The sequence below is a fragment of the Sceloporus undulatus genome, chromosome 1, assembly GCF_019175285.1.
Source record: "Sceloporus undulatus isolate JIND9_A2432 ecotype Alabama chromosome 1, SceUnd_v1.1, whole genome shotgun sequence".
NCBI lineage: Eukaryota > Metazoa > Chordata > Lepidosauria > Squamata > Phrynosomatidae > Sceloporus > Sceloporus undulatus.
Genome location: NC_056522.1, coordinates 95,321,547 through 95,344,124, shown reverse-complemented (window position 1 = coordinate 95,344,124; position 22,578 = coordinate 95,321,547). Strand labels below are relative to the sequence as shown.

Genomic DNA, 22,578 nt, shown 5'->3' with positions numbered 1-22,578 from the left:
TTGATCATTGCTATAACAAATCATTGGCTAAAAAACACTGGAATCCTGCAGGAACAGGCTAGTTGCTTACAGTACAAATGGGCAGAACACTGGTTACACATTTTTCCTCATATCTTACCTTATATAAGGCTAGGGGTTTCCTTTTTTGAACAGAATAAAAGCTAGAAATCTGGGAATTATGGTTTAGTGAGGTGGCGAGCTCCCTTGTACTCTCTTATGAACACTTGTGGCTGCTGTAAGAGCATCTTCAATAAATGGAGCATTTAGTATATTACAAACTATGTCCTGTTTCCAGACTTCAGAAAATTGTGCATACTACAGTATCAGAAGCCTGGATATTATTGTAAGTGAGTCTATTACTACAAAAGCCATATCAACACTAAGATCTTATTCAAGTGAATTTCCATCAAGTTTATACTATCACTCTACTTTTGGTTTTCTAAATCTCATAAAATTTGCAGAACCAGCATCATTAAATCAGAAAAAGCAGCATTCATCTAAGCTGCCTGCTAGTCCATGAAGCCTCTCTTCTCCTCAGTGAAGAGAGTTCAAATCTGACAATTTGCTTTCAATTTGCTTCTGAGCTTACTTCAAAATAGTCTTCTTTAGTTACTTCTCCCTCAGTGACTATAGTTCATACCGTTTCCTTTGTTATTCAATTGAATGCAAACAGCATTATGTATATAAAAAAAGAAAAGGTTAGTGTTAACTTCTTGGCTCTCCTTCGCACAATGTATAATTAAGAAATTTTTAAATCCATGTTAAATCTGAAGTCAAAGGCGTTCATGGCTGGCATCAATGATTTTTTGTGGGTTTTTTGGGCAACAACTAGAAAATTTTCTAGAACATGGCCATATAGCCTGAAAAACCCACAAAAACCATGTTAAATTCTTTCCCTATTTGCTAAATCAAGATTTATCAAAGCAAGCAGTTTTTCTATATTAAAAAAAAATGCTGGTGTTGACCTAAAAAGCCCTAAGCAACTTGAGGCCAGGATATCTGTAAGACTGCCTCCTCAATGTGAGCCTGCCACAGAAATATGAGATCTTCAGAAGAGGCCATATTGTGTGTCCCAACACCTCATGAAATTAGGCAGGTGAGTACACATAATAAGACTTTTTCTGTAGCAGCACCTTGACTATGGAACTTCCAACCCAAGAAAGGTAGGTTGGCCGCTTCCCTTTTAAGCTTCTGTTGGACAGCCAAAACAATGCTGTTCTGCATGCCATTCATTTTTTTTTTAATTGCTGTTTTAACTTTTTCAAAACAGGATTTTAGGATTGTTTGTAGATTGCATTTAGGAATTTTTAAAGAGTATTTTAATGTGCTTTAAAATATTTTTTTATTTCAGTATTGTTTTAATTGGTTTTTATTCGCTCATTGCCTCGGGAGCCCTTGTGGGCTTTGGAGGCAATATCGATTAAATAAATGAATAAGCCCTCTGCTTACTCTCAGAGGACTTTTGAGAAGTGCAATCTTCAAGACAGTCTGGATCCAAGGTTTGCAGGGTTTTGTAGTTCCTAACCAGCACTTAGAATTGTGTCTGGAACTCTCTATGCTATTTGGTAGAGCTGCATCAGATGCCAAAAATCAGTGGATCAGGTTCACTCTCGTTCTTAAATACCAAATGAAGTGCATACATAAAATTGACAAAAGGAAAGCCAAGAGTCTACAGTGACTGCTTTTACATTTACTAGAAATGTACATAAAATTGGTCATTTATCATGTAGCCTAATTTCATTTGTGATTTAGGCTGAAATGCCACAGTCAATTTCCTGGGATTAAGCTCAATTACCATAATGGGATTTACCCCTGAATAAACTGTATTAGATGGTGCCATGAAGGCACTCTTCCACTTTCAGACTATAATTCTCATCAGTCCTGGCCACTAAAAGCCATGATCAAAGACAATAGGATCCACATTGCTAAACATTTGCAAGACAGTAGATTGGGGAAAGCTGTGTCAGAGTGCAGAAACAAAACTATAAATGAAATCCTGGTAAAGAAAACTTTTCTACTGCAGATTCTTACAGAGGATGCATTACAAACTACAGCTTCAGGAAGGCAGATTCACCCCTAGTTGTGGGAGATTCTTCTTTACCAGTGCCTTCTATTGTTCTAATGTGTGTGTTTTTCCCCTTCTGCCAAAAAGCAGCATCAACCCCAAAGGGATCTTTCCGCTTGGGCAATAGCTCTAAGCAGATGCCAGCTTTCTATAATAAACACTTGCAGCTGAAAATTCCTGTCCTCCACCTTTCTGCTCCGCAAGAGAACCTGAACCTCTACAGCTGGCACAGTGCACAGTTCTCCGTTTTGATTAACTAACACATTATTTTTCTGAATTAGATAAAACTAACACCTGCCCACTGACTGCCCTTTGTGTACAACATTCCAATATTTGACTGACGGTGTCTGACAGTAATTGCCAAGTTTAGGTCTTGCAATTAGCCCTGGATTATATAATATCTATGTTATTGCTTTGCCAGATCAACTGTGAGTCAAGGCTCTGCTTGGATGGAATGTAGCGTAATACTTTCTTTAGGAAGGCAATTAGAGAACACTATAATACTGTAACTGATAATCTCTGGCCTGATGAACAAACCTAGCTCTGTTCCAGCTCTTACATGCAGCTTTCTGGCTTTTGTCTTATGTGCCTTTGAGCTACATTCCAAGCAAGCCTATAAAAACATGTGCCCCTCTATGACCTTGGAGGTTTACCTCCAAACAGCCACTGAACCAATCCTAAAGCCATCTGACCTAAAATCTTCATCAGCTTACCTGAGTTAGGTATATTTGTTGATAAGGGGGAAATATATGTTATGATTTCCTGAATGTATACTTGAGGAATCCATTAAGGTTTTTTAAAACCTTAGAGCTTGCTAGCTAGCGTATACATAATGCACAAAAGAATTTATACTGTTTCTTGATTTTTCCTCTCTGCCTAGAATATAGAGCAGAAAGTCTGTTTAGGGCAGGTTTTTAAAATGTAGAGTTCAAAGTACTTGAAATTATTTTTCAGAGATTTCAAAGGTACAACTGTGGGGAAAAAACAGATTAGACAGATTTACAGTTTAGAAAAGAATGAGGCATGGAATATCAAAGCCTCTGAAGGAAATGAAGTATTAAGAGGTGGCACCAGCTAAGGGATGATAAGGAAGGAGATTATCCCCTAAGTAATGAGGGCAGAATGTCTTAAAGAACGGAGGGGTGGCGGGAAGTGGCAAAGTTATGGAACATATTTTCAAAGGAAAGATCAATCAATGGATTAAGTCTTAATCACTGAGGAATGGGATCAAAATGTGGAAAACTGCCCTGCAAAGAAGGAGCTCAAAAGGTGCAGCTAGTAACTAGAAATTACAATGGAGGTACTAAACCAACACCAAAGAGGTCCAGAGCAATTCTCACAACTCACCCCAATGGACAGGGCTGGCCCTACCATTAGGCAGAGTGAGGCAACTGCCATAGATACTGTGGGACAGAAGTGGCACATCCCCCCACCTCCAGTTATTCTTCTTGAACTCCTTGGCCATTCTCCTGTTATGGGGAAGAGAGGTGTGTTCAATTTATATCGTTTGGACCCAGATTTAAACTCTTACAACTGGATTGGTAGAATCAGATTTCCTTCTTTCCCTTCCTTTTGTGGCAACCTGCTTGAGCCCCTGAAAATGCTGCAAAGGTGTGTTCCATGAACAGAAGTGTTTAATTCCCCTCAAAGACAGATCCTGGGTATAATTCACTAAACCTAATCTGTACACCAGAAGTAGGCAATTGTTGGGGATTATTGGTCTGTATTCTCCTCCCGTCCCCAGGACCTTCGAAACTTGCTCTTCACAACCCTCTCCCCCCAAAAACCCCAAAAAACTTTTTGATCTTTTTTCTCTCTCCTTAACTGCCCTCAATGCCTAAGTGACATGAGATGGAATTTCACCATATTTGGGGGCATTCCTCTCCCCTTAGCTTCTTGTTCAACAAAGGCCTCTCCTGAGCTTGAAATGACCCAGGGAGCCCCCAAAACATTGTAAAATTGCCACATGACTCATGGGGGTCACTAGGGTTATAGGGGGAATGTTCTTCAGAACATAGTGTGCTGAGGGCTCTAGGGAACACAAAACAGCTTTAGGGTCCTCATACAGCCTGTGAGCTTTACTTGCCCCGCACTTGCAGTAGACTCTGGGGCTGTACAGACAGACTGTAAGGGGTGGCTGTATGCTGCCCCTAGAAACATTGGTTAGGGGCATGGCAACTGCATGCCATGCCCCCAACTTGGTGCAAAAAGAACCCAAAAATGGCAACATGGCTTTTTGATGCCCTTTTGGTATTGCATCATCTAGATACAGTGCCAGGGCCATGCTATGATGCTGCATGTCATCTAGAAGGGCACATGGCATCATGGCATGAAGGGGCAGAGCCACGACATCCAGCGTGCGGATGTTGTACCATGGCTCCGCCTACAGGCCAGCAGAAAGTGCCAGCCTGTATTGCCCCTCGGTCTCTTTGGATCTTTTGGGAGTGTACTGTTCATCTTCTCTGCTGTGTGGTCTGATGCTCGATGCCATGTTCTTTCAAAAATTCAGCAAATTCTGCATTGACAAATTCACTACCATTATCAGTGTGCAGGCTCTTGAGTTTATAGCAAAATTTATTAGAGACTTGATTCAAGTACTCTTAATTTTTGAAAAGCTTGACTTTTCTCCTCCACTGCTTTCCAAATAGGTTGCCCACAGTTTTCTCTCCTCTGGTTTTAGGCATGAGATTAAAGGAAGGCAAGGACACAGGTGGGCGGTAGCTTCCGTATTGTGTGGTTTATCTGCTCTGGGTTTCATTCTAAAGCAGTGATTCCCAAACTCTGGCCCTCTAGGTGTTTTAGACTTCAGCACCCAAAAGCCTCAGTCATCTTGGTCAATAGCCTGGGATTCTGTGAAATGAATGTAAATGGTTTAATGTTGGAAATGCAGAGAAGCTGTAGGGAATATATATGTTTTTTGTTTCATTGGCCCGGGACAGACGAGCCCTTTGTGGTGTGGCGGTGGCGCAACTAGGGTTAGGGACTGCACGGCAACCGCATGGTCCCTAACCCTAGCATGTACTAGCAGCGTTATGGCACCACCATTATGACGTAATAGACGCATAGTGTCCGCACATCACACAGCACCAGTTACGTCACAAGTGCACCACTGGTGCACTCGCGATGTAACAATGGTGGTGAAAAAGAAATCCGGAGTGAAGCCATGCAGTTTGGTGGCTATGGCTTCCCTCCAGAGGAAATTAGTCCGCTGCCAGACCAGACATACCAACAGGTATGTACCGGGCCTTTGTGTATGTTGTCTTTTTATTTTATTGTTTTTTCTTTGTTTTTGTGTATTACGTATGTCTATCTTGAAACTTAATAAAGCATGTTTTAAAAAACACAGCTAAATTAGCATCATTGCTAAACTAGTATGAAGTGTCAATTCCTTCTTTTTAGTCATTTTATTTTATAATGCAAAAAGTGCCATCCATCAATTAAGAAGTTCAACCAACACAACTTGCTTTTAAAAAGCACTTTATAAAAGAACAGCTATTATTTAAGCTTGTGGCCATAACATCTGGCTGCATTTTGCTACTTCATTTTCTAATTCCTATAAGGTATTCCTACACATTAATGCAAGAAATCCAAACAAAAACAGTTTTAACAATAACAGCAGCAAAGCCCAATACCTTTTTTTTGGGGGGTAGTGGTGGTGGTGGTGGTGGTGGTGAATTTTTACCCCAACCCTGGGGAGAAGAGGCATGTAGGAGAACAGGAAGCATAACATCAGCTTGGTACATTGCCTCTGGGCATTCACGTTTGACAATGGTACTTGTTTTCAAACAGAAAGAGAACATAATCATGTGGCTTCAAAATGTTGTTGTTTTAAATGACAAATCTTAACATTTTGTGGGTCTGATTCATGTAACTGAGCATCTGAAGCTGATAATAACACAACCAGCATAATGCATAGGAAAAGTGAAGTTTTCATCCGTTCCTTTTCACAGCATAAGATTACCCAATGTAAGGCAAGCCTGTTCTTGTCTGGTCTTCAGCTGCCTTGTTGTGGTACTTGCAGTACCTTCCAGACATTGTTCATCTGAACACAGGGGCAAATTTCCCTTGCTATGGACATCAGTCATCACAGATTGGACATTTCTCCCAGTAGCAGTGGTGTAAATACAAGTTCATCTACTGACATGTCTACATGCTACTATATTATTGATCACTTCTGATTTACTGACGTTTCTGTTGTTGTTGTTGTTGTTGTTTAAAAAAGAAAAAAACCTCATCTAGCAAAGCTTCTGTGTGGAGGGGAATAAATAGCTCTTGAAATATTGCCAAGAGCTGATGGTTGGCTCCCTTCTTTCCTGACAGAGGTAATATACTTGGAAATATTACTTTTTGGAGTATACTTCCCATCCATTCCTAATGTTAAGTGGGAGGTGGAGCAATAAATACACATTTTTGAAGGTCCCTAAAGAGTACCATTGGCCTCTATGTTCCACTCCCCCAAAGTTGTCCACCACCTTTCCTAGGGGCTCTATATTTTCACCCATGCCAATACTTTTAAGCTGGATGCTCTTTCTACAGACTCCTAGAACCATATGGAAGTGGGAGTCTAAGGCTGTTCTGAGTAGGTAAAAACACCCTCACTTTCTTTGTACACCTGTGTAGTTAGGTATGTATCTTTATTTATCAGAGCTTGTAATGTTATTTTTTTAAAAAGCAATACACTGACCTTAAGCTGCACTTTGAGGATGTGTGTAAATCTATTTTCACTCAGTATTTAAAGAGCAGTGCATCAGTAATACTGTATGTTGCTTTTTCATTTTTAAAAATAATTGGTGTATGCACATAGTATATAAGTACAGTGCACCTGTGCCATACATGGGCGCACTATACAAGCTTATGCTGAATCCATGTGGTGCCATGAGCACACATGTCACTGTTTGCAATGGGGCATGAACATGCACAGAATTCCCCCTTACATTGGGGGGGGGGGGATTCAGAACAGGTCTCCCAGTAAGGGAAGAGCCCACTATATTGCAAATTACTTCCACAATATTTAACAACAAAAGATATCCCCCATAGCCAAAATTTGCCAAAATAAGCAAATAACCATTTCTTCTTTCAGTGAAACTACAGGCTGTTATGTTACATCGCAAAAATAATATGATTATGTTCACATAACAAGCCATGTCATATCTGGGACTACTGCTAAACCATTTATATATTAATTGTTCAAATTAGTTTTGCCAGCTTCAAAAGTGGAACTCAAAAATTACAGAGAAGTATTAGAAAGTATTAGTGTATTTTACAGATTATACAGATGTACCAGAAAAAACATCTCATAGCATGTGTGTGTGTGTGTGTGTGTATTCAATTATTTAATATCCCACCTTTCTCCTAGGATGGACCCCAAGGTGGCTCATTCATGATCTGCTAATTATTAGTTATTTCAGAGAATGTCAACGAACATACCAACCCCAATGTATCAGAAACCACAGGTCCTCTTGACTGCTTTCACATCATATCCTAGGACCAGATGTCATGAGGAACAGTGCAGCCTTGGTTTTCTGCCAGAAGCTAAGTAGGGATGGAGCCAGTCTGACCTGCCTTAGGAGGGAGTGCCACAACTGAGAATGCCCTGTCTCATGTACTCTCCAACCTAGTTTCTGAGGGTGGTGGAGCAATCAACAGAGCCTCTGTGAAAGATATCAAATTCTAAACAGGCTCATATGGGAGGAGGCAGTCTTTCAGATATCCTGCCCCAAGCCATTTAGGGATAGGGTATTCCTTACTTTTAAAAAAAACCTATGAGGTTGCTATAAGTTACTGGCAACATGAAAGCGCATCCACACACCCACACAGAGAGAGATAAAGTTCAGGTGCCATCAACTAAATTCAGAAGAAAACTGCAAGCCAGTTGCAGTTTTTATAAAACTGGACCAGAATTTCCTTAGTTGGCTGATAGGAGTGCTTCCTAACAGAATTGTTCCATTACATTATCAGGGACATGTGGGCAACACTTTTTCTTACAGGGTTTTGGCTTTCCTCTAAAATGAGAGCTACTAATATTTAGAAACATCTGTATGAGTGCCTTATACTCAAAAGTATTTAGAACAATTTACAGAAAAGAATATATGAAAAAAATATGAAACACTTACTTGGTCCAAGTCCTATGGAGAAAGCAGCCACATAAATAAGCAACCCAGCCAAAGACATCCATTTCAAATAAGATTGGACTTCCAAAGCTTCTGTTGTTAGCTGGGCTTCTGTTTGGGTTGTGGAATAAACACTGGCTCCTTCTAAGGCTGTTCTGTTCTGCTCCACTGTATTTGCCATTTCAGCCTTCCACTGTGGGCTTCTGGTAGATGAAGCCATGCCAGCAAATTGTTCCTTCAGAGTTTCATTTATGGAGGTGAGTTTTTCTACTCCCTGGAAAGTTGAATTTTCCAAGGACTGGTTTCTACAAACAGTTGTGGCATTCACATGTATATTAAGCACCACTAATCCCATGGTGATTAATGACACAGACATGAGGGATGAGCCTATGCAGAGGAATGTTTTGCTTCCCATATGGTCCACAAAAAGGGTGGCAGGAATTGTACTGATCACTTTTACTGCTCCAACACCAGTGGAGGCCAAGCTAGCTGCCTCATTGCTCTGGAATCCAACTGATTTCAAAACAGTAGATGCATAAAATAAGATATTAGGCTGACCTGTGGTTTGTACAAAAAACACTAGAGTAATTCCAATCAGCATCCGAGCCCTCATGTTGTCTTTTGAATGAAATAGATCAAAGAAACGATACTGGTGCTCATCTTTTAAGGAAGATTTGATCATAGCAAGTTCTTCAGTAGTGTCCGACGCAGCCCTGAGCTTCCCAAGTACTTTGCTAGCAGCTTCATCAAAACCTTTCATAACCAAGAATCGTGGACTGGGTAGAAGGAAATACAAAGCAATGGCTTGCAAGATCCCCAATGGAATGACCAGGCTAAACATATATTTCCAGCCATGGGGAATACTGGCAAAGGCATAATTTGAAACATAGGCAAAAAGGATACCCATTACGATCATAAGTTCATTCAAAGACACAAGCAAACCTCTTCGATGCGAAGGGGCAATCTCTGCAATATACACACATGTTGCAGTTGAAGAAAGTGAAATGGAAACCCCTATTGCAATCCGGCCTATTATAAGTAATCCATATGAGGCAAACAGTATCAAAATCAGACTGCCCAGTACAAGTAAACAAGATGATAACATGATGGTAAATCGTCGTCCATATTTGTCTATGAGGATTCCACCAGTTAATGAAGCTAGCAAGGCACCAATGAGAAGAGCGCTGACAATCATTTCCTGTTGTTGGCATGAAAGTGCTAATATGCTATTTAGCTGAAGAAGAGCTCCAGAGATAACTCCTATTTCATATCCCATCAGAAAACCACTGATAGCAGCAATGGCAGATGACAGTAGAGTAAGCATTCCACACCCTGGAATTAAAGAATATAATAATAATAAATAAAATAAAAGCTTTATTTATATACCGCCCTTCGAAACATCAGGGCGGTGAACAACAATAAATATAACGATACAATATGAGAAGAATCACTTTACTGCATCATTAGAAAATATACATCTTATAACCCGATTGTCCAAAATGCTTAAACTGAGTAACAAGTTAAAATAATGAAGAACTCTACAAAATAAAACCAAATGCAGGAGAATTAAAGTTGCCATCTTTTAATGCCAAATTGTTGTGTGAGCCTGGGGACAAAGGCAGGATAAGGAAAAGGATAACATCTGGTAAGTCAAGATCATGACAGAACAGCAGGAGTGGTGCCTGGTAGACCAAGTGTAGAGAGTCTCACACAAAATGCTGGGTTATGATTTCTGAAATCTGATGTATGATTTGTCTGGAGGTTGCATTAGCATTCAGAAAAAATATCACTGCCATTTCTCACTTTGATTGCTTCTCATATGCTAGACTCCATGCAGAACGTGGATTTACTAATTAGAATGGTAAAGAATGGCTAGCTGGGAATGCTGATTAAAACAAGAACTACTCTGTATATATCACTAAGAAAAGAATGCCTCTCTTTGCATCTGTTAGGTTTACTACATACTTTGAGTTAGAGCCTAAGAACCAAGCCTAACTGTACCAGAACCACTTCTCAGCAAAATGAGTGGATATGTAAGGTAACAGTAGAAATAACTTCTGCCATCTGAACTGTTCAGATTCATCAACAATTGTGGCAGTATTTGTTTATTCTGTAAAACCATTTTTCAACTAGAGAAAAGCTGGTCAAGTTGTGTAAGTATGGACGCTCTCTACAGAAAAGGAAAAACACTCCCCTCACTGTTACCGCGCACTTGCATAGATATATTAATCACAGTTCTAATCATTTTTAATAGGCATATTAAGCACAGTTTTGATCATTTTTGCTGGTTGTTTGTTTTTAAATGATTGCTTTTGTGTCTTTATTTTTAGATTTTGCATGCATGCATTTCCATTACTAGTAGAACTTGACTAGAACATGCTGGGGCACTAAGCTACATCAAATTTAAGAGGCTTCAAAGTACTACCAAAAATATTTTTCTAACATTTATCTTACACTTGAAACATAGTTATTTTGTTGTATTTAGAGGCCCTTCATGATCTAATGCCTTAAGTTATATCTTATTCGGTTTATATGGTGATTCTGATACTAGTAAGAGAATAAATGCAGCAAACGTTGGTTAACATGTTCTATGTTTTCCTCCCCTGATATCACTGTAAGGAAAAACTTGGAAATGTCTGTTTCCTTTCTCAATTAATTCCACTTTGTCATCTTGTCTGTAGATGGACAAAGTATGATTAATCTTGACTATGAGTAGAAGAAACAAGCAAGCCAATTTCAAAACAGAGTTCACGAAGCTTGACTTGTTCCCACAAGAGCTGCCTCAAGCAGTTTTCAAAGAACAGAAAATGCTGTCCCTTAACCAAGTCAAGGTGGTGCATACCCAACACTAACAAGTTATTCTGGTGCTTGAGGCAGAATTTCCCAAAAGCAACTCTCCTCATATTTGCTACTTAATATATATACGTTTGAATGACCCTTAGATGACTGAGTCAGACACCTGGTTTTTGATGTCAAAAAAGGACAGCAAATTGTTATTTACACACACACACACACACACACACACACACACACACACACACACACACGTAAATAAAAATTTGCTGTCCTTTCCTGACATCAAAAACCAGATGTCTGACTCAGTCATCTAAGGGGTCATTCAGATGTTGTTGCTTTTAGTGTGACAATGTGATCCATCTCATTTACTCATTCCAGGTTTGTAATTCACACTATGGAACCACATTGCTGTGCATCTCTGTACATTCTGTTGCTCACACATGCAAGCATTTGAATAAAGATGGAGTCAATGATGTGAATGCATTCAGAACATGTTCAAGGCGTGCAGCATTTTATCCCAGGTCTATTTGGATTTATTCTCATGGGTTAATCACACTACCGACAATGTGGATCCTTTAAAAAAACAAAAAACCTCAGTGAAAAACCTGGTATCAATTATCCCAGATTAAGTTGGTTTTTTGGCAGCCTCCTGCCAAATTTAATCAGGTGCATTTGAGATGCGTGTGAACAAAAGAGATTCAACCTGGATTCATCCTGAATATTTTCACAGTGTGAATAACCCCTAAATCATAATGACTGGATTAGCCTGATTGCCATTTATTTATTTATTTATTTATTTATTTATTTTGCATAGGAATTATGCGGCCCTCTAGATGTTGGACTACAACTTCCAGTATTCTTACCATTGGTTTGCTAACTCGGACTGGTGGAAGCTGCCATCCAAAGATATCTGGAGAGCTGCAAAATTCTCAGACATTGTCATTATCTGACTTAGCACTTCTGTCTACTTAAAGTAAGAGTCAGTGAGGTATAGTGATTTGAGTGTTGGACTACAACTCTGGAAACTAGGGTTCAAATCCCCATTCAGCCATGAAAACCCACTGGGTGACTTTGAGCATGTCCCGCCAAATGCTGTGTGCAATAAAGTTTTTAGTGCAAGCAGAGGCTTCACAGCTGGGAAGATACCGAACATACTATAGGGAATAGAGCTATCCCAACTGCCTTGTCTCTTTGAAAACAGCACTATTTAAGATGAGAAGAACTTAGTGAAATATGGTTCTAAGTCTTTTCAACTAATTTTCAACTAGTCACCCTGAATCCCATTTCAGAGAGAAAAACAGCAGATTAGATAAATAAATAAAATAGTTGCCATTCCCACATCTTATGCTGACAAATTCCATAAATTGATCAAGCATTGTTACACAATGTCCTACTTGGTTCCATGTCATGTTTGAAATCTGGACTCTGAACTTTCACTTATCAGTGACCTCTGGCTTTCTGATTATTAATTAATTAAATTACATATCTGTTAAAAAATACTGTATTGGTGACACAATCAAGAGTAGAAAACATGAACAAAAAAGCCAGATGGTGACATAGTGGAGAGCATATTTGCCATGTTATTTTCATGAGCCAGAGTAAACACTGCCTTCCACAGCTGCAAACCTTGTTTATTATCACAAGTAACTGCCCACATTCTGCTTTTAGTGCACCCTTTTGTACTGCATCCTTTGCCAGTGTATTGTTATTTACTATTTTCATTTTCCCTCTTTTCATCAGTCTAATCCTTTCCTTTACATGACACTGGCTAGCCCGCAGTTTGTGGCCAAACAATACAACTCTTGATTTTTCTATGGATGCAGACAAAAAGAAAATAGTTTTTTGTGGGTTGTTCGGGCTATGTGGCCATGTTCTAGAAGAGTTTATTCCTGATGTTTCACCAGCATCTGTGGCTGGCATCTTCAAACATTCTCAGTCCCAAAAAACCACATGATAGGGTTCCCTTGGGGTCACCATAAATTGGAAATGAAGGCATACAATAACTACCAAAAGAACCCAAACACTTTATTCACTAGGGCTTACTTCTGACTAAGCATGGAAAGAATTGCAACCTTTAATTGTAGCCCTCTCAAGTTTTCCTCCTGGTTTTCTTCAGTCATAGGTTCACCCTGATGATTATATTACTAGTGTGCTGCATTCAAAATTATTTTATCCCGCTTGGTCATGCCAGTTACACTCAACCCAATCCAATGTGGCCAACAGCAAGTAACTATGAGAGTTGCAGTCAGATATATTACAATGGTCAAAGGTTCCCACCCCTGCATTAGAGGTTCCCCTTTTTGTGAGGTGACTTGAAACAAGTGAAGCACAAACAGAAATAGTGGACGAAGGACGACTGCACCAAGAATACTGCCCCGCAAGTAATCAAATTTTTATCTGACAAAACCAGCACTTACTCTTACCAGTTATCTCAGCATAATTCATAGTCTGCACAAAATGTCACACCCCCTTAAGCAATTTGAGAGTTTATGGAGCCTTGAAGACAACATGTACCACAACACTGGACCGGTATGATTTAATGAGATAATTTAATTTAATGAGGGAAGAACATGAAACCAGTGGGAGGCAGGGGAATCAAAAATCTGCCAAGCTATCCAAAGACATTTTTATTTTCTGACACAAATGCTGATGTCACACTGCAATATTAATGCAAATTGACACTGCTTTAACTGCCATGGCTTAATGCTATGTAATCTTGGGACTTGTAATTTGCTGTAGCACCAGAAGGCTAAATAGCGCACAAAACTCCAAATCTCAGAATTCAGTAACATTGAACCATGGCAGATAAAGCTGTCAAACAGAATTAATCCTGCAGTGTAGACACAGATGCACTTATTATACACTCCTACCTGAGAGTAAGACCTACTGAAGGTAATGATATTTACTTTGAAGTAGATGTGTACAGGACTGCATGGCCTAGCAATGACTTTTTTGTTTTTTTTGTTTCTAGAAAGCCATTTCTAAATGTTTCTGCATAGCGTTGCAAACTCTACTATGTCAGCAGTGGTTCAGCAAACATTTGGGACAGAATCCTTTAACATGCAAAGGGAGGCTAATATGTATACAGTCGGCCCTTCTTATCCATGGATTTTTTATCCATGGATTCAAGCATCCACAGCTTGAAAATATTCAAAATAAGTATGAATTCTAAATAGCAAGCTTTGATTTTTGCCATTTTATATCAGGGACACCATGTTGCTGTTTAATGGGACTTGAGCATCCATAGATTTTGTTATCCAGGGGGCCCTGGAACCAAAATACAGCAGATACCAAGAGCCCGCTGTACCTTCAGTTACTTTGATCATCTGTAGCAATCTTTAATTGCTTCTTTCTAACACAGTTACCCACACCTTTCTGGAATCTTGGAATGAGGAACAGAGGAGGAAATTCCTTGGGAAAGAGCTGGAATAGACATATTTTTCACATTAATAATTTAGTGTGCATGCCAATGATGGCAAGCAAAGCTGACTCTCAGAGCTGTCCAATGAACAAACTGTTGGAATATAAGCCAGAGTGCTAAGAATGTTTATACAGTATGCAGCTTCTGAAAAATAAGTCATGTGCAGTTGCAAGCATACTGCTTCTGTAAGCTGAAATCCAGAAAGACAGGAGATGTGAGCCGGCACTACCATGAGGTAGAGTGGATAGGCCACCTCAGGCAACAGATTCAAAGTGAAAACTTAATGGTTTACTAATTGTTATAATTGCATTTTTACTAGCAAGGATGGAGGAAAGATGCTTTGGTTGTTTTTTGTATGTTTGTTTTTTGCTTCTTGAGCAAAATGACTAAATTTTTTATTCCTTATTCATCTTGATGCAGGTGTTTTGTTGGAGGGGGCGAGAAAGTCATCATCTGCTGCTGTGCCTCATACACAGAACCCTGGATATTGTAATGGAAGTAGAGTTCACCCCTAAATTTTTAGATACCGATTTTCACATTTACAGTATTTTTAATACTGCGAAATTTAAAAATTGATCTCTCCCAACTGTCTTTTTGTTGGTTTGATTGCCCTGTGATGCGGTAAAGCAAAAGTTAAAACACCGTGTAATCCTATTGATTTCAAAGGCAGCATTAAGCACAGGCTTAAATATTTCCCATTGAGCTTAATGAATCTTCACAGGATTTCTGTTTTTCTGCATTGTATCCTAGGTAATGGTTGTCTTCTTTATAAACTAAGAGATATCAATCATCATTACAAAGGTTAGCAGTTCTGGTATCTATTAATAACAAATATAATTCTCAAACTGGATTAGTCCAAAGTCCTGCGTAGTGTAGTCTACCACCATACCCTAGGAAACTCGCAAGCAGGGTAAGATAACAATCCTCTCCTGTTGTTTGTCCAAACATTTAGGTATTGAGAGGTATATTTCTCAAACCATAGACATTTCATTCTTATTTTTCATTTCTAGTTGTCATTTATAGAACTATCCAATGAATCTGTATCATCCTTAGAAAAGTTCTTTATGGTACATCCTTAAAAAGTTCTTTATGTGACAATAAACTGAACATGAAAAAGTGCTTCCACTTGTTTGCCCATGGCCTATTGCCAATGTTTGACCCATCATCTAGTCCCAAAATTCAAATTATGACATTCCACACATGCAGAAACTAAGTGTACACTGAGAAATGCATATGGTGTCTGATGGTTTAGAATATGGATTTAAGAGACAACCCAAAGGTAATAATGTTATGGGTATTCTATTTTTATGTGTGATACAAACAGATAACTATTTTGATAGTGTTTTATCTAGGTTCAAGGTACCTGCTAATTAATACTGATGGGCAGTTGATTTTCCTAACACTTGAAATACCACTCGAGGGTTTGACAACAACCTGGTGTCCTCCATATTTTTTTAACATCTGGCCAACCCAGACTGTCAGGAAAGATGGGAATTAGATACTCAAAGTTTCTGTTGAGAACTAGGTTGTCTACATCTGTGCTAGTCACAGCTGTCTGCCAGAATACAGATTGTTGGAAACAATGTTTCACCATTTGAATCTAGCAAACTTAACAGAGACAGAATAATTTTTTTCATTTTGATGGCAAAAGAAAGGGAGAGAGGCTGGAGAGCTACAAAGGAACTGTATTGCTTTGGGACAACTAATTTGTCTAATTACACATTTGCTATCTCTTGCTTAATAGCTCTTTATTTATAAGAAATATGTATTAGACTCATAAAAAAGAAATGTATTACAAAATTGAGAGCCTACTTTTTACATAGTGACAGCTAAAAGGATAAATTGGCAAAATCGTGTTATTCCAACCATTGATGATTGGCTTATTATATTATATGTGCTGTGTGCCTTCAAGTCATTTCCATCTCATGGCAAGCCTAAGGAAACCTATCATGGGGTTTTCTTGGTGAGATTTGTTCAGAGGAGGTTTACCATTGCCTTCCCCTGAGGCTGAGAGCATGTGACTTGCCCAAGGTCACCCAGCGGGTTTCAATGCTAAGCTGGGAATCGAAACCAGGTCTTCAGAGTCACAGTCCAATGCTCAAACCACTACGCCATGCTAATTATATGATATGCTAAGCTTGGATAAATTAGCAATAATGATTTAGGTAGGTGTCATACCTAGATCTGAAGAAAACTGGACAGAAATAATATTGTTGAGGAAAGATAAATAGGGTCTGGCAACTGTTTTAACATTAGAAGTTTAACATTAGAGCCAACCATATAAATGACTCCCTTCACAATTGGACCAGAAACAATAGTCTTCATTACTTATGGTTTCCCAACAGTATCAATAGGTTGCTTTTGAAGATATATGTGTGTCGGATTTGACTGTAATGTCAAGACAGATGAGCAATGGTACTTATTATAGCTCAATAAAACAGGAATGGGGAATGTGTGGCCCACTGTAGGTTCATTTCCAATCTATGGCATGAGCCTCAGCTCTCAAAGCAGACTTCAATCTGTTCTTCCATTGGCAGCATTTCCACCCTGGACTGGGAAGTTAAGAACCATCGTCTTTACCCAGCCACCCTGAAAATGTGTACAAACAGAAATTTATGCAGGTATGGGTGTGTAAGGAAGAGAGGAAAGAGTGTACATTATTCTTCAACAAGACCCAATCTGAGACTCCAGAAGCAGACCTAGCCAGCAGAAAGAAACTTAGATTTTACAAGTAAGGGAGTCCTAGAGTGCAACCCACAAACATGGACAGGTGCTAAATTTTACCTGCTTCCTTTCATTACATATATCTACCACTGCTGTTGTCGTATTTCTAATTTTCCTACCTATTCTAATATACCCACTCAGATTTACTTGTCCTGAAGATGGAAAAAGTTATTTACAACAGATTGCTTCATTGGCAGGGCTTGTCCAGACTATACTGCTTTGACTTTGTAGTGGAGCTATGATTTCTCTTTGCAAATATAACCCTGGATCAACTTTTTCCACCTTGAATCTTAAAAGGAACTTTCTGCAACGTGGCAAAAAACTTAATAGACTTTTCATTAATCTCCTGCTTCCCTTTGGCTAGAGATATATTGCTGAGATATATTGCTGACCTCTTCAATTACTTCTTTGTGTTATAATGTATTTTTTTCCAAGCAGGCATACTTTGTATAATACATTCCCTGCACGATATTTACTTATTTTTTAATGGAGTAAGTTTTACAGCCTAGGTTTCCAGGCTAATTCATGCAGACTTGACTATATTGTTCAAGATCGTGTGTTAAGTTTGTTTGTCATTTAAGAAAAGACTATGGCTGCACTATGTCTACTGGACAATCTCAACTATCTTTGGGTGGCCTCCTGAAACCTCTCTGGTTCTCCCGCTCTTCTTTGTGTGGCTCTGGCCAAGGGAGATGTGATTTGAAGATAAGTTTGAGCACACCCAGAGCATATGGGTCTCCTGGCACAATTGCTTTACAGGAAGAACATAGAAAAAAAAATTCAGTGTGCGGGATCTGTGTATTCTATCTGCTCATAAAAATATATATTGCAAGAAAATATTTTAAAAATTGCAAAGAGATAGCAAGTGTCAATTAATATGATGCTGAAACGATGTGAATCATGACAGATCTAGTATAAGCCTACAGAGAAAAATACACAGCACTCATGGTTTTTTTCACTTTCCACTTTTCTCTTTCTCTTTCCCCCTTTTTTCTTGTTAGCTGTGTATGTATTTAATTTTTTAACTCTCTTCACATCTGGGATGTATTTACTTACTCTGGATGGGATGAAAAAAAGAGCCGAGCAAGGGACTGGAACACGTTAATTATTTATACTATGGGGACAAAAAAAAGGGGGGAAACAAGATTCACTGTTAATAACAAAAAGCACAGAAACACCAGATTGCCATACAGCAATTGCTTATGGAAAACTGGAATCTATAGGTATACCTCCATCTAAATCCTATAAAAACCTGTATAATGTAACAGAAATCCACTTAACCCTTCTGGTGAGAGCCAGCATAGTGCTGTGGTTTCAATGTTGGACTATGACTCTAGAAACCAGGGTTTAAATCCCCAGCTCAACCACAGAAACCCACTGGGTAACGTGGGTTTTTGTGGGTTTTTCGGGCTATGTGGCCATGTTCTAGAAAATTTTCTTCCTGACGTTTTGCCAGCATCTGTGGCTGGCATTTCTGAAGATGCCAGCCACAGATGCTGGCGAAACGTCAGTAAGAAATTTTTCTAGAACATGGCCACATAGCCCAAAAAACCCACAAAAAACATGGATGCCGGCCATGAAAGCCTTAAACTTCCCACTGGGTAACCTTGAGCAAGTGAAACTCTCTGAGACCCATAGAAAATCCCCCTCTGAACAAATCTTGCCAAGAAACCCTGTGATAGGTTTGCTCTATGGCTGACATAAGTCAAGAGCAACTTAAAGGCACAAAGCAACAACAACAACATGAAAAGGAAGGAGGGCTTCCATTGACATAGTAGCTTATCTAGCAGAGGCTTCCACTAATGGAAAAGAAGGGACACAATTTTCCCCAAATACCCCTCTTCCTCATAGCCCACCAGGCCCAGTGTTCTGAAGTGCCCCCTAACCCTCTGGAGGAGATTTTCAGAAGCCTTCAGGGGGAGGATGGAATTTGTGAACATCCCTTCCCTTAGTCATCTTCTGTACAAATCTTGCCAAGAAAACTCCGTAATAGATTCACCTTAGGGTTGCCATAAGTCAGAAATGATTTGAAGGCACAAAACAACAACAACAAAGTGTTCCATTATTAGAAGCATCTGCTCATTCAGAAGCTCTTCTGTAAAGACAATAGAATTTAATCTAAATTGTTAAGCAACTTGATTTTTTAAAATGAAACACATCCCACAGGACCCCTACTACAGAGTCACATACATGTTCTCTTCCAATTGGCTTTTAAAAACAACAATTGAGTGTCTTTCAAGATGACTTTCAAGAATGTGTATTTCATGCAACTGGATTAACTTGTGTAAATCAGAAAAACAGAGGTAAGGATCTGAGACACTATAAGACACAACAAAAAGAACCACAAATAACAGAAATAATTAATTTGTAGGCTATTCAATGCAAGTAGTCCATTCCCAAGTGTAAAGTGAAAATGTTCCAGTAAAATATGTCTTTACTCAGCATCAGCACATTCTATAGTCATTTTGTGTTATTTTTTAAACTCAGGCCCAAAACACACTGCTGAAATAATCCAGTTTTAGACCATTGTAACGGCCCTGGCTCAGTGCTAGGGAATCCTGGACACTGTAGTTTGTTGCGACCCAGAGCTCTCTGATAGAGTATCACAAAAGGTCTGGAAACCATGCCTTGTGAAGAGCAACTAAGAGAGCTGGGTATGTTTAGCCTAGAAAAGAGAAAGGCAAGAGGTGGCATGATAGCCATGTTTGAGTCTTTGAAAGGATATCATACTAAAAGTGGAACAAGCTTGTTTTCTGCTGCTCTGGAGAATAAGACATAGAGCAATGGATTCAAACTATAGGAAAAGAGATTCTACCAAAACTTTAGAAATAACCTTCTAATGGTAAGATGTTCAACAATGGAATGCTCTGCCTCAGAGTGTGGTGGAGTCTCCTTCTTTGGAGGTCTTTAAACAGACATTGGATGACTATCTGTCAGGAGTGCTTTAATTGTATATTCCTGCATGGCAGGGGGTTCAACTAGATGGCCCTTGTGGTCTCTTCCAACTCTACAATTCTACAAATTTAGTCAAACAACATTGATTTCTCCTTTGTAGTGGTCTGAGTGTTGGACTGGACACCAGAACATGAATCCTCAGTCAAACACCAAAACCCACTGGGTGATCTTGGGCACGTCCCATTCTCTCAGCCTCAGAGGAATGGAAAGGCAAACCCCCTCTGAATTTTGCCAAAACAAACTGTAATAGGTTTGCCTTAGGGACACTATAAATCAGAAATAACTTGAAGGCACACAACAATAACAACAACAACAACAACAAATGTATAGTGTTGCTGTGCCTAGAAACCAAAGTCCAAAATCTAGTGAGATGTCAAAACATTAATATGAATGACTTTTTTACACACTGTGGTGCAAAGTGATTGAGTTAAAAAAAAGGGGGAAATCTCTCAGAATTTCATCACAAGATACACAATCAAAGCATTAAACTGAAAGAGTTTCAACATCCATCATCCAAATGTGAGAACTGGGATGGTACTGTAATGGATAGAGAAAACTGGACCACAGGGATTTCCTGGCTCTACTTTCATAGCTTAACTCCTTCTCCCCCACCCCAGTATTGTTCTGAGGTTAAACAGGAATAACCAGATTTCTCTGTATTTGGCTGCCTCTGTTCTCCAGAGGAAAGGTGAAAAGCAAAAGTGATGAATACATACATATTAGAACAGAAACATTAAATTACCCCATTGGCAAATCAGGAATTAGAAGTTCACTGATTAGGTTAATCAGTATGCCAAGGGATCTTGTTGCACCTTTGAGACTTAACTGAAAGTAAGAAGTTGGTAGCGTGAGCTCAGATGCATGTATCTGAAGAAGTAGGGTCAAAAGCTCATGCCACCTTCTTCCTTTCACTGAGGCCCTATTCAGACCTTTTTTTTAGCATGACTATCTGAATAATCTCAGTAACACATTCCAGTTTTGTTGTTCACACTAATTTTTTTTATTGGAACCACATCTCTGTGCATCTCTGGGAGTTTGGTTGCTCACACGTGTCAGTGCTCCAATAAAGATGGAGTTGATGATGCAGATGTATTCAAAGCAGGTTCAAGGCATTAAGGGTTTTATCCCACTGTATCCCAGGTCTATTTTCATCAGCTATTCACACAGCTGAGAATGTGAATCTTTTAGAAAAACTTGGGAAACAAGCCAAGATCGATTATGCTGGGTAAGGTGGGATTTTGGCAGCCCTCCCAAAAAACTTAATCGGATGCATTTGAAATGCATGTGAACAACAACGATTCAACCGACCTTCTACTGGGATTATTTTTACCATCTGAATAACCCCTCAGTCTTAAAGGTGCTACAAGTTCCCTTTGCATACTGATTTTCCAGACTAATATGGCTATGTCTTTGATTAGGTTAATGTAGGGGTTTTGCCCCTCCACACACACACTTTCCTCCCCCCCCCCCATTGGTTCCTCTTGCAGTTACATTCCATGATGCCGGAACATTAGTCACAGGTATCTGCACTTATTGTCCTGTAGGCATAATTGCTGCTGAGGCTATGTTACTTTACCTGTTTGAGCAGGAAGCTTGTGCAGGCTGCTGCACCGGTTGCACTCCTCTCCTCTTATTTTCTGGCACTGCAGGCTAAGTTCCTCTGTGTTTGACACAGGTATCATGGCTGTAGAAACAGTCCTCCAAGTGTGTTTCAGGGCTGAAAGACTCTACAGGACAGCTGCTTTACCTCTACTGTCAAAGCTGGCGCCACTTCCTGCTGTCTTAAGCATGGCAACCTATGACAGAGGCTGGCTGATGGCTGAAAGTTACCAAGGGATCTGTGTACAACTTTCCTTTCTCTTTCTGGAGGCTTTGCCCTTTTCAGTGACACAGCTTGTTGCTATTCTCGGTGAGCCTATCATGAGCGAGAGGGGAGGGCTTTCATGCAGAAGTATTGTTTTTGCCTTTAAACAAACAGCCAAAGATGTTAGGGTTACATAGGACTCAACAGGCGCTCTAGAGGCTTTTGGTTTAAAGCTTTTCCATCTCTCCAGGCAGCATATTTTTCCCCTCTCATCTTTTCTTCCCTCTGTAAAAAAGAAAAGAAAGAAAAAGAAAAGTAAGAATGGATGTGTCTGCAGTATCAGCAATTAAAAAAAAATAGGGCACCAAACAAGCTCGAAACAGCTGGTATGTATTAATTCTTGTGCCATTATAAGCAACTATGAAAAAAGCAAAAAGAAAACAGCATTTGGGAACTGACAATGGCTGAAGTTTTAACAAAATTATTATTTCTCAATAATCTATATCATACCCACAATAAAGAGGAAAAACAGAACACACAGCATTTTGAGAGAAAAATGGTATGCATGAGCTAGAGAAGAGAAATCACTGGTTTCAGAAAGGCATCATTTTCATGGTGTATTAAAGAAAACATAGTTTTTGTACTCTTGTCATCACTTCTGGTCCAAAAAAAGGTCTGGTTTGTTTTTGGAACAAACTATTGC

The 22,578-nt window shown here is 39.3% G+C and overlaps 1 protein-coding gene across 1 annotated transcript in view; it reads right to left on the bottom strand.

The window, feature by feature from the left end:
• The window catches only part of SLC2A12 (solute carrier family 2 member 12), a 28,627-nt gene extending 6,703 nt beyond the window's left edge, over nucleotides 1–21,924 (bottom strand). The window contains exons 1-2 of the mRNA XM_042446881.1: nucleotides 21,648–21,924; nucleotides 8,179–9,507 (exon numbers count right to left, since the gene is read on the bottom strand). Of these exons, the coding sequence (XP_042302815.1) occupies nucleotides 8,179–9,507; nucleotides 21,648–21,753 (1,435 nt within the window). The 5' untranslated portion in view covers nucleotides 21,754–21,924. The remainder of the gene's footprint in view (nucleotides 1–8,178; nucleotides 9,508–21,647) is intronic.
• Between the last annotated feature and the right edge of the window lie 654 nt (nucleotides 21,925–22,578).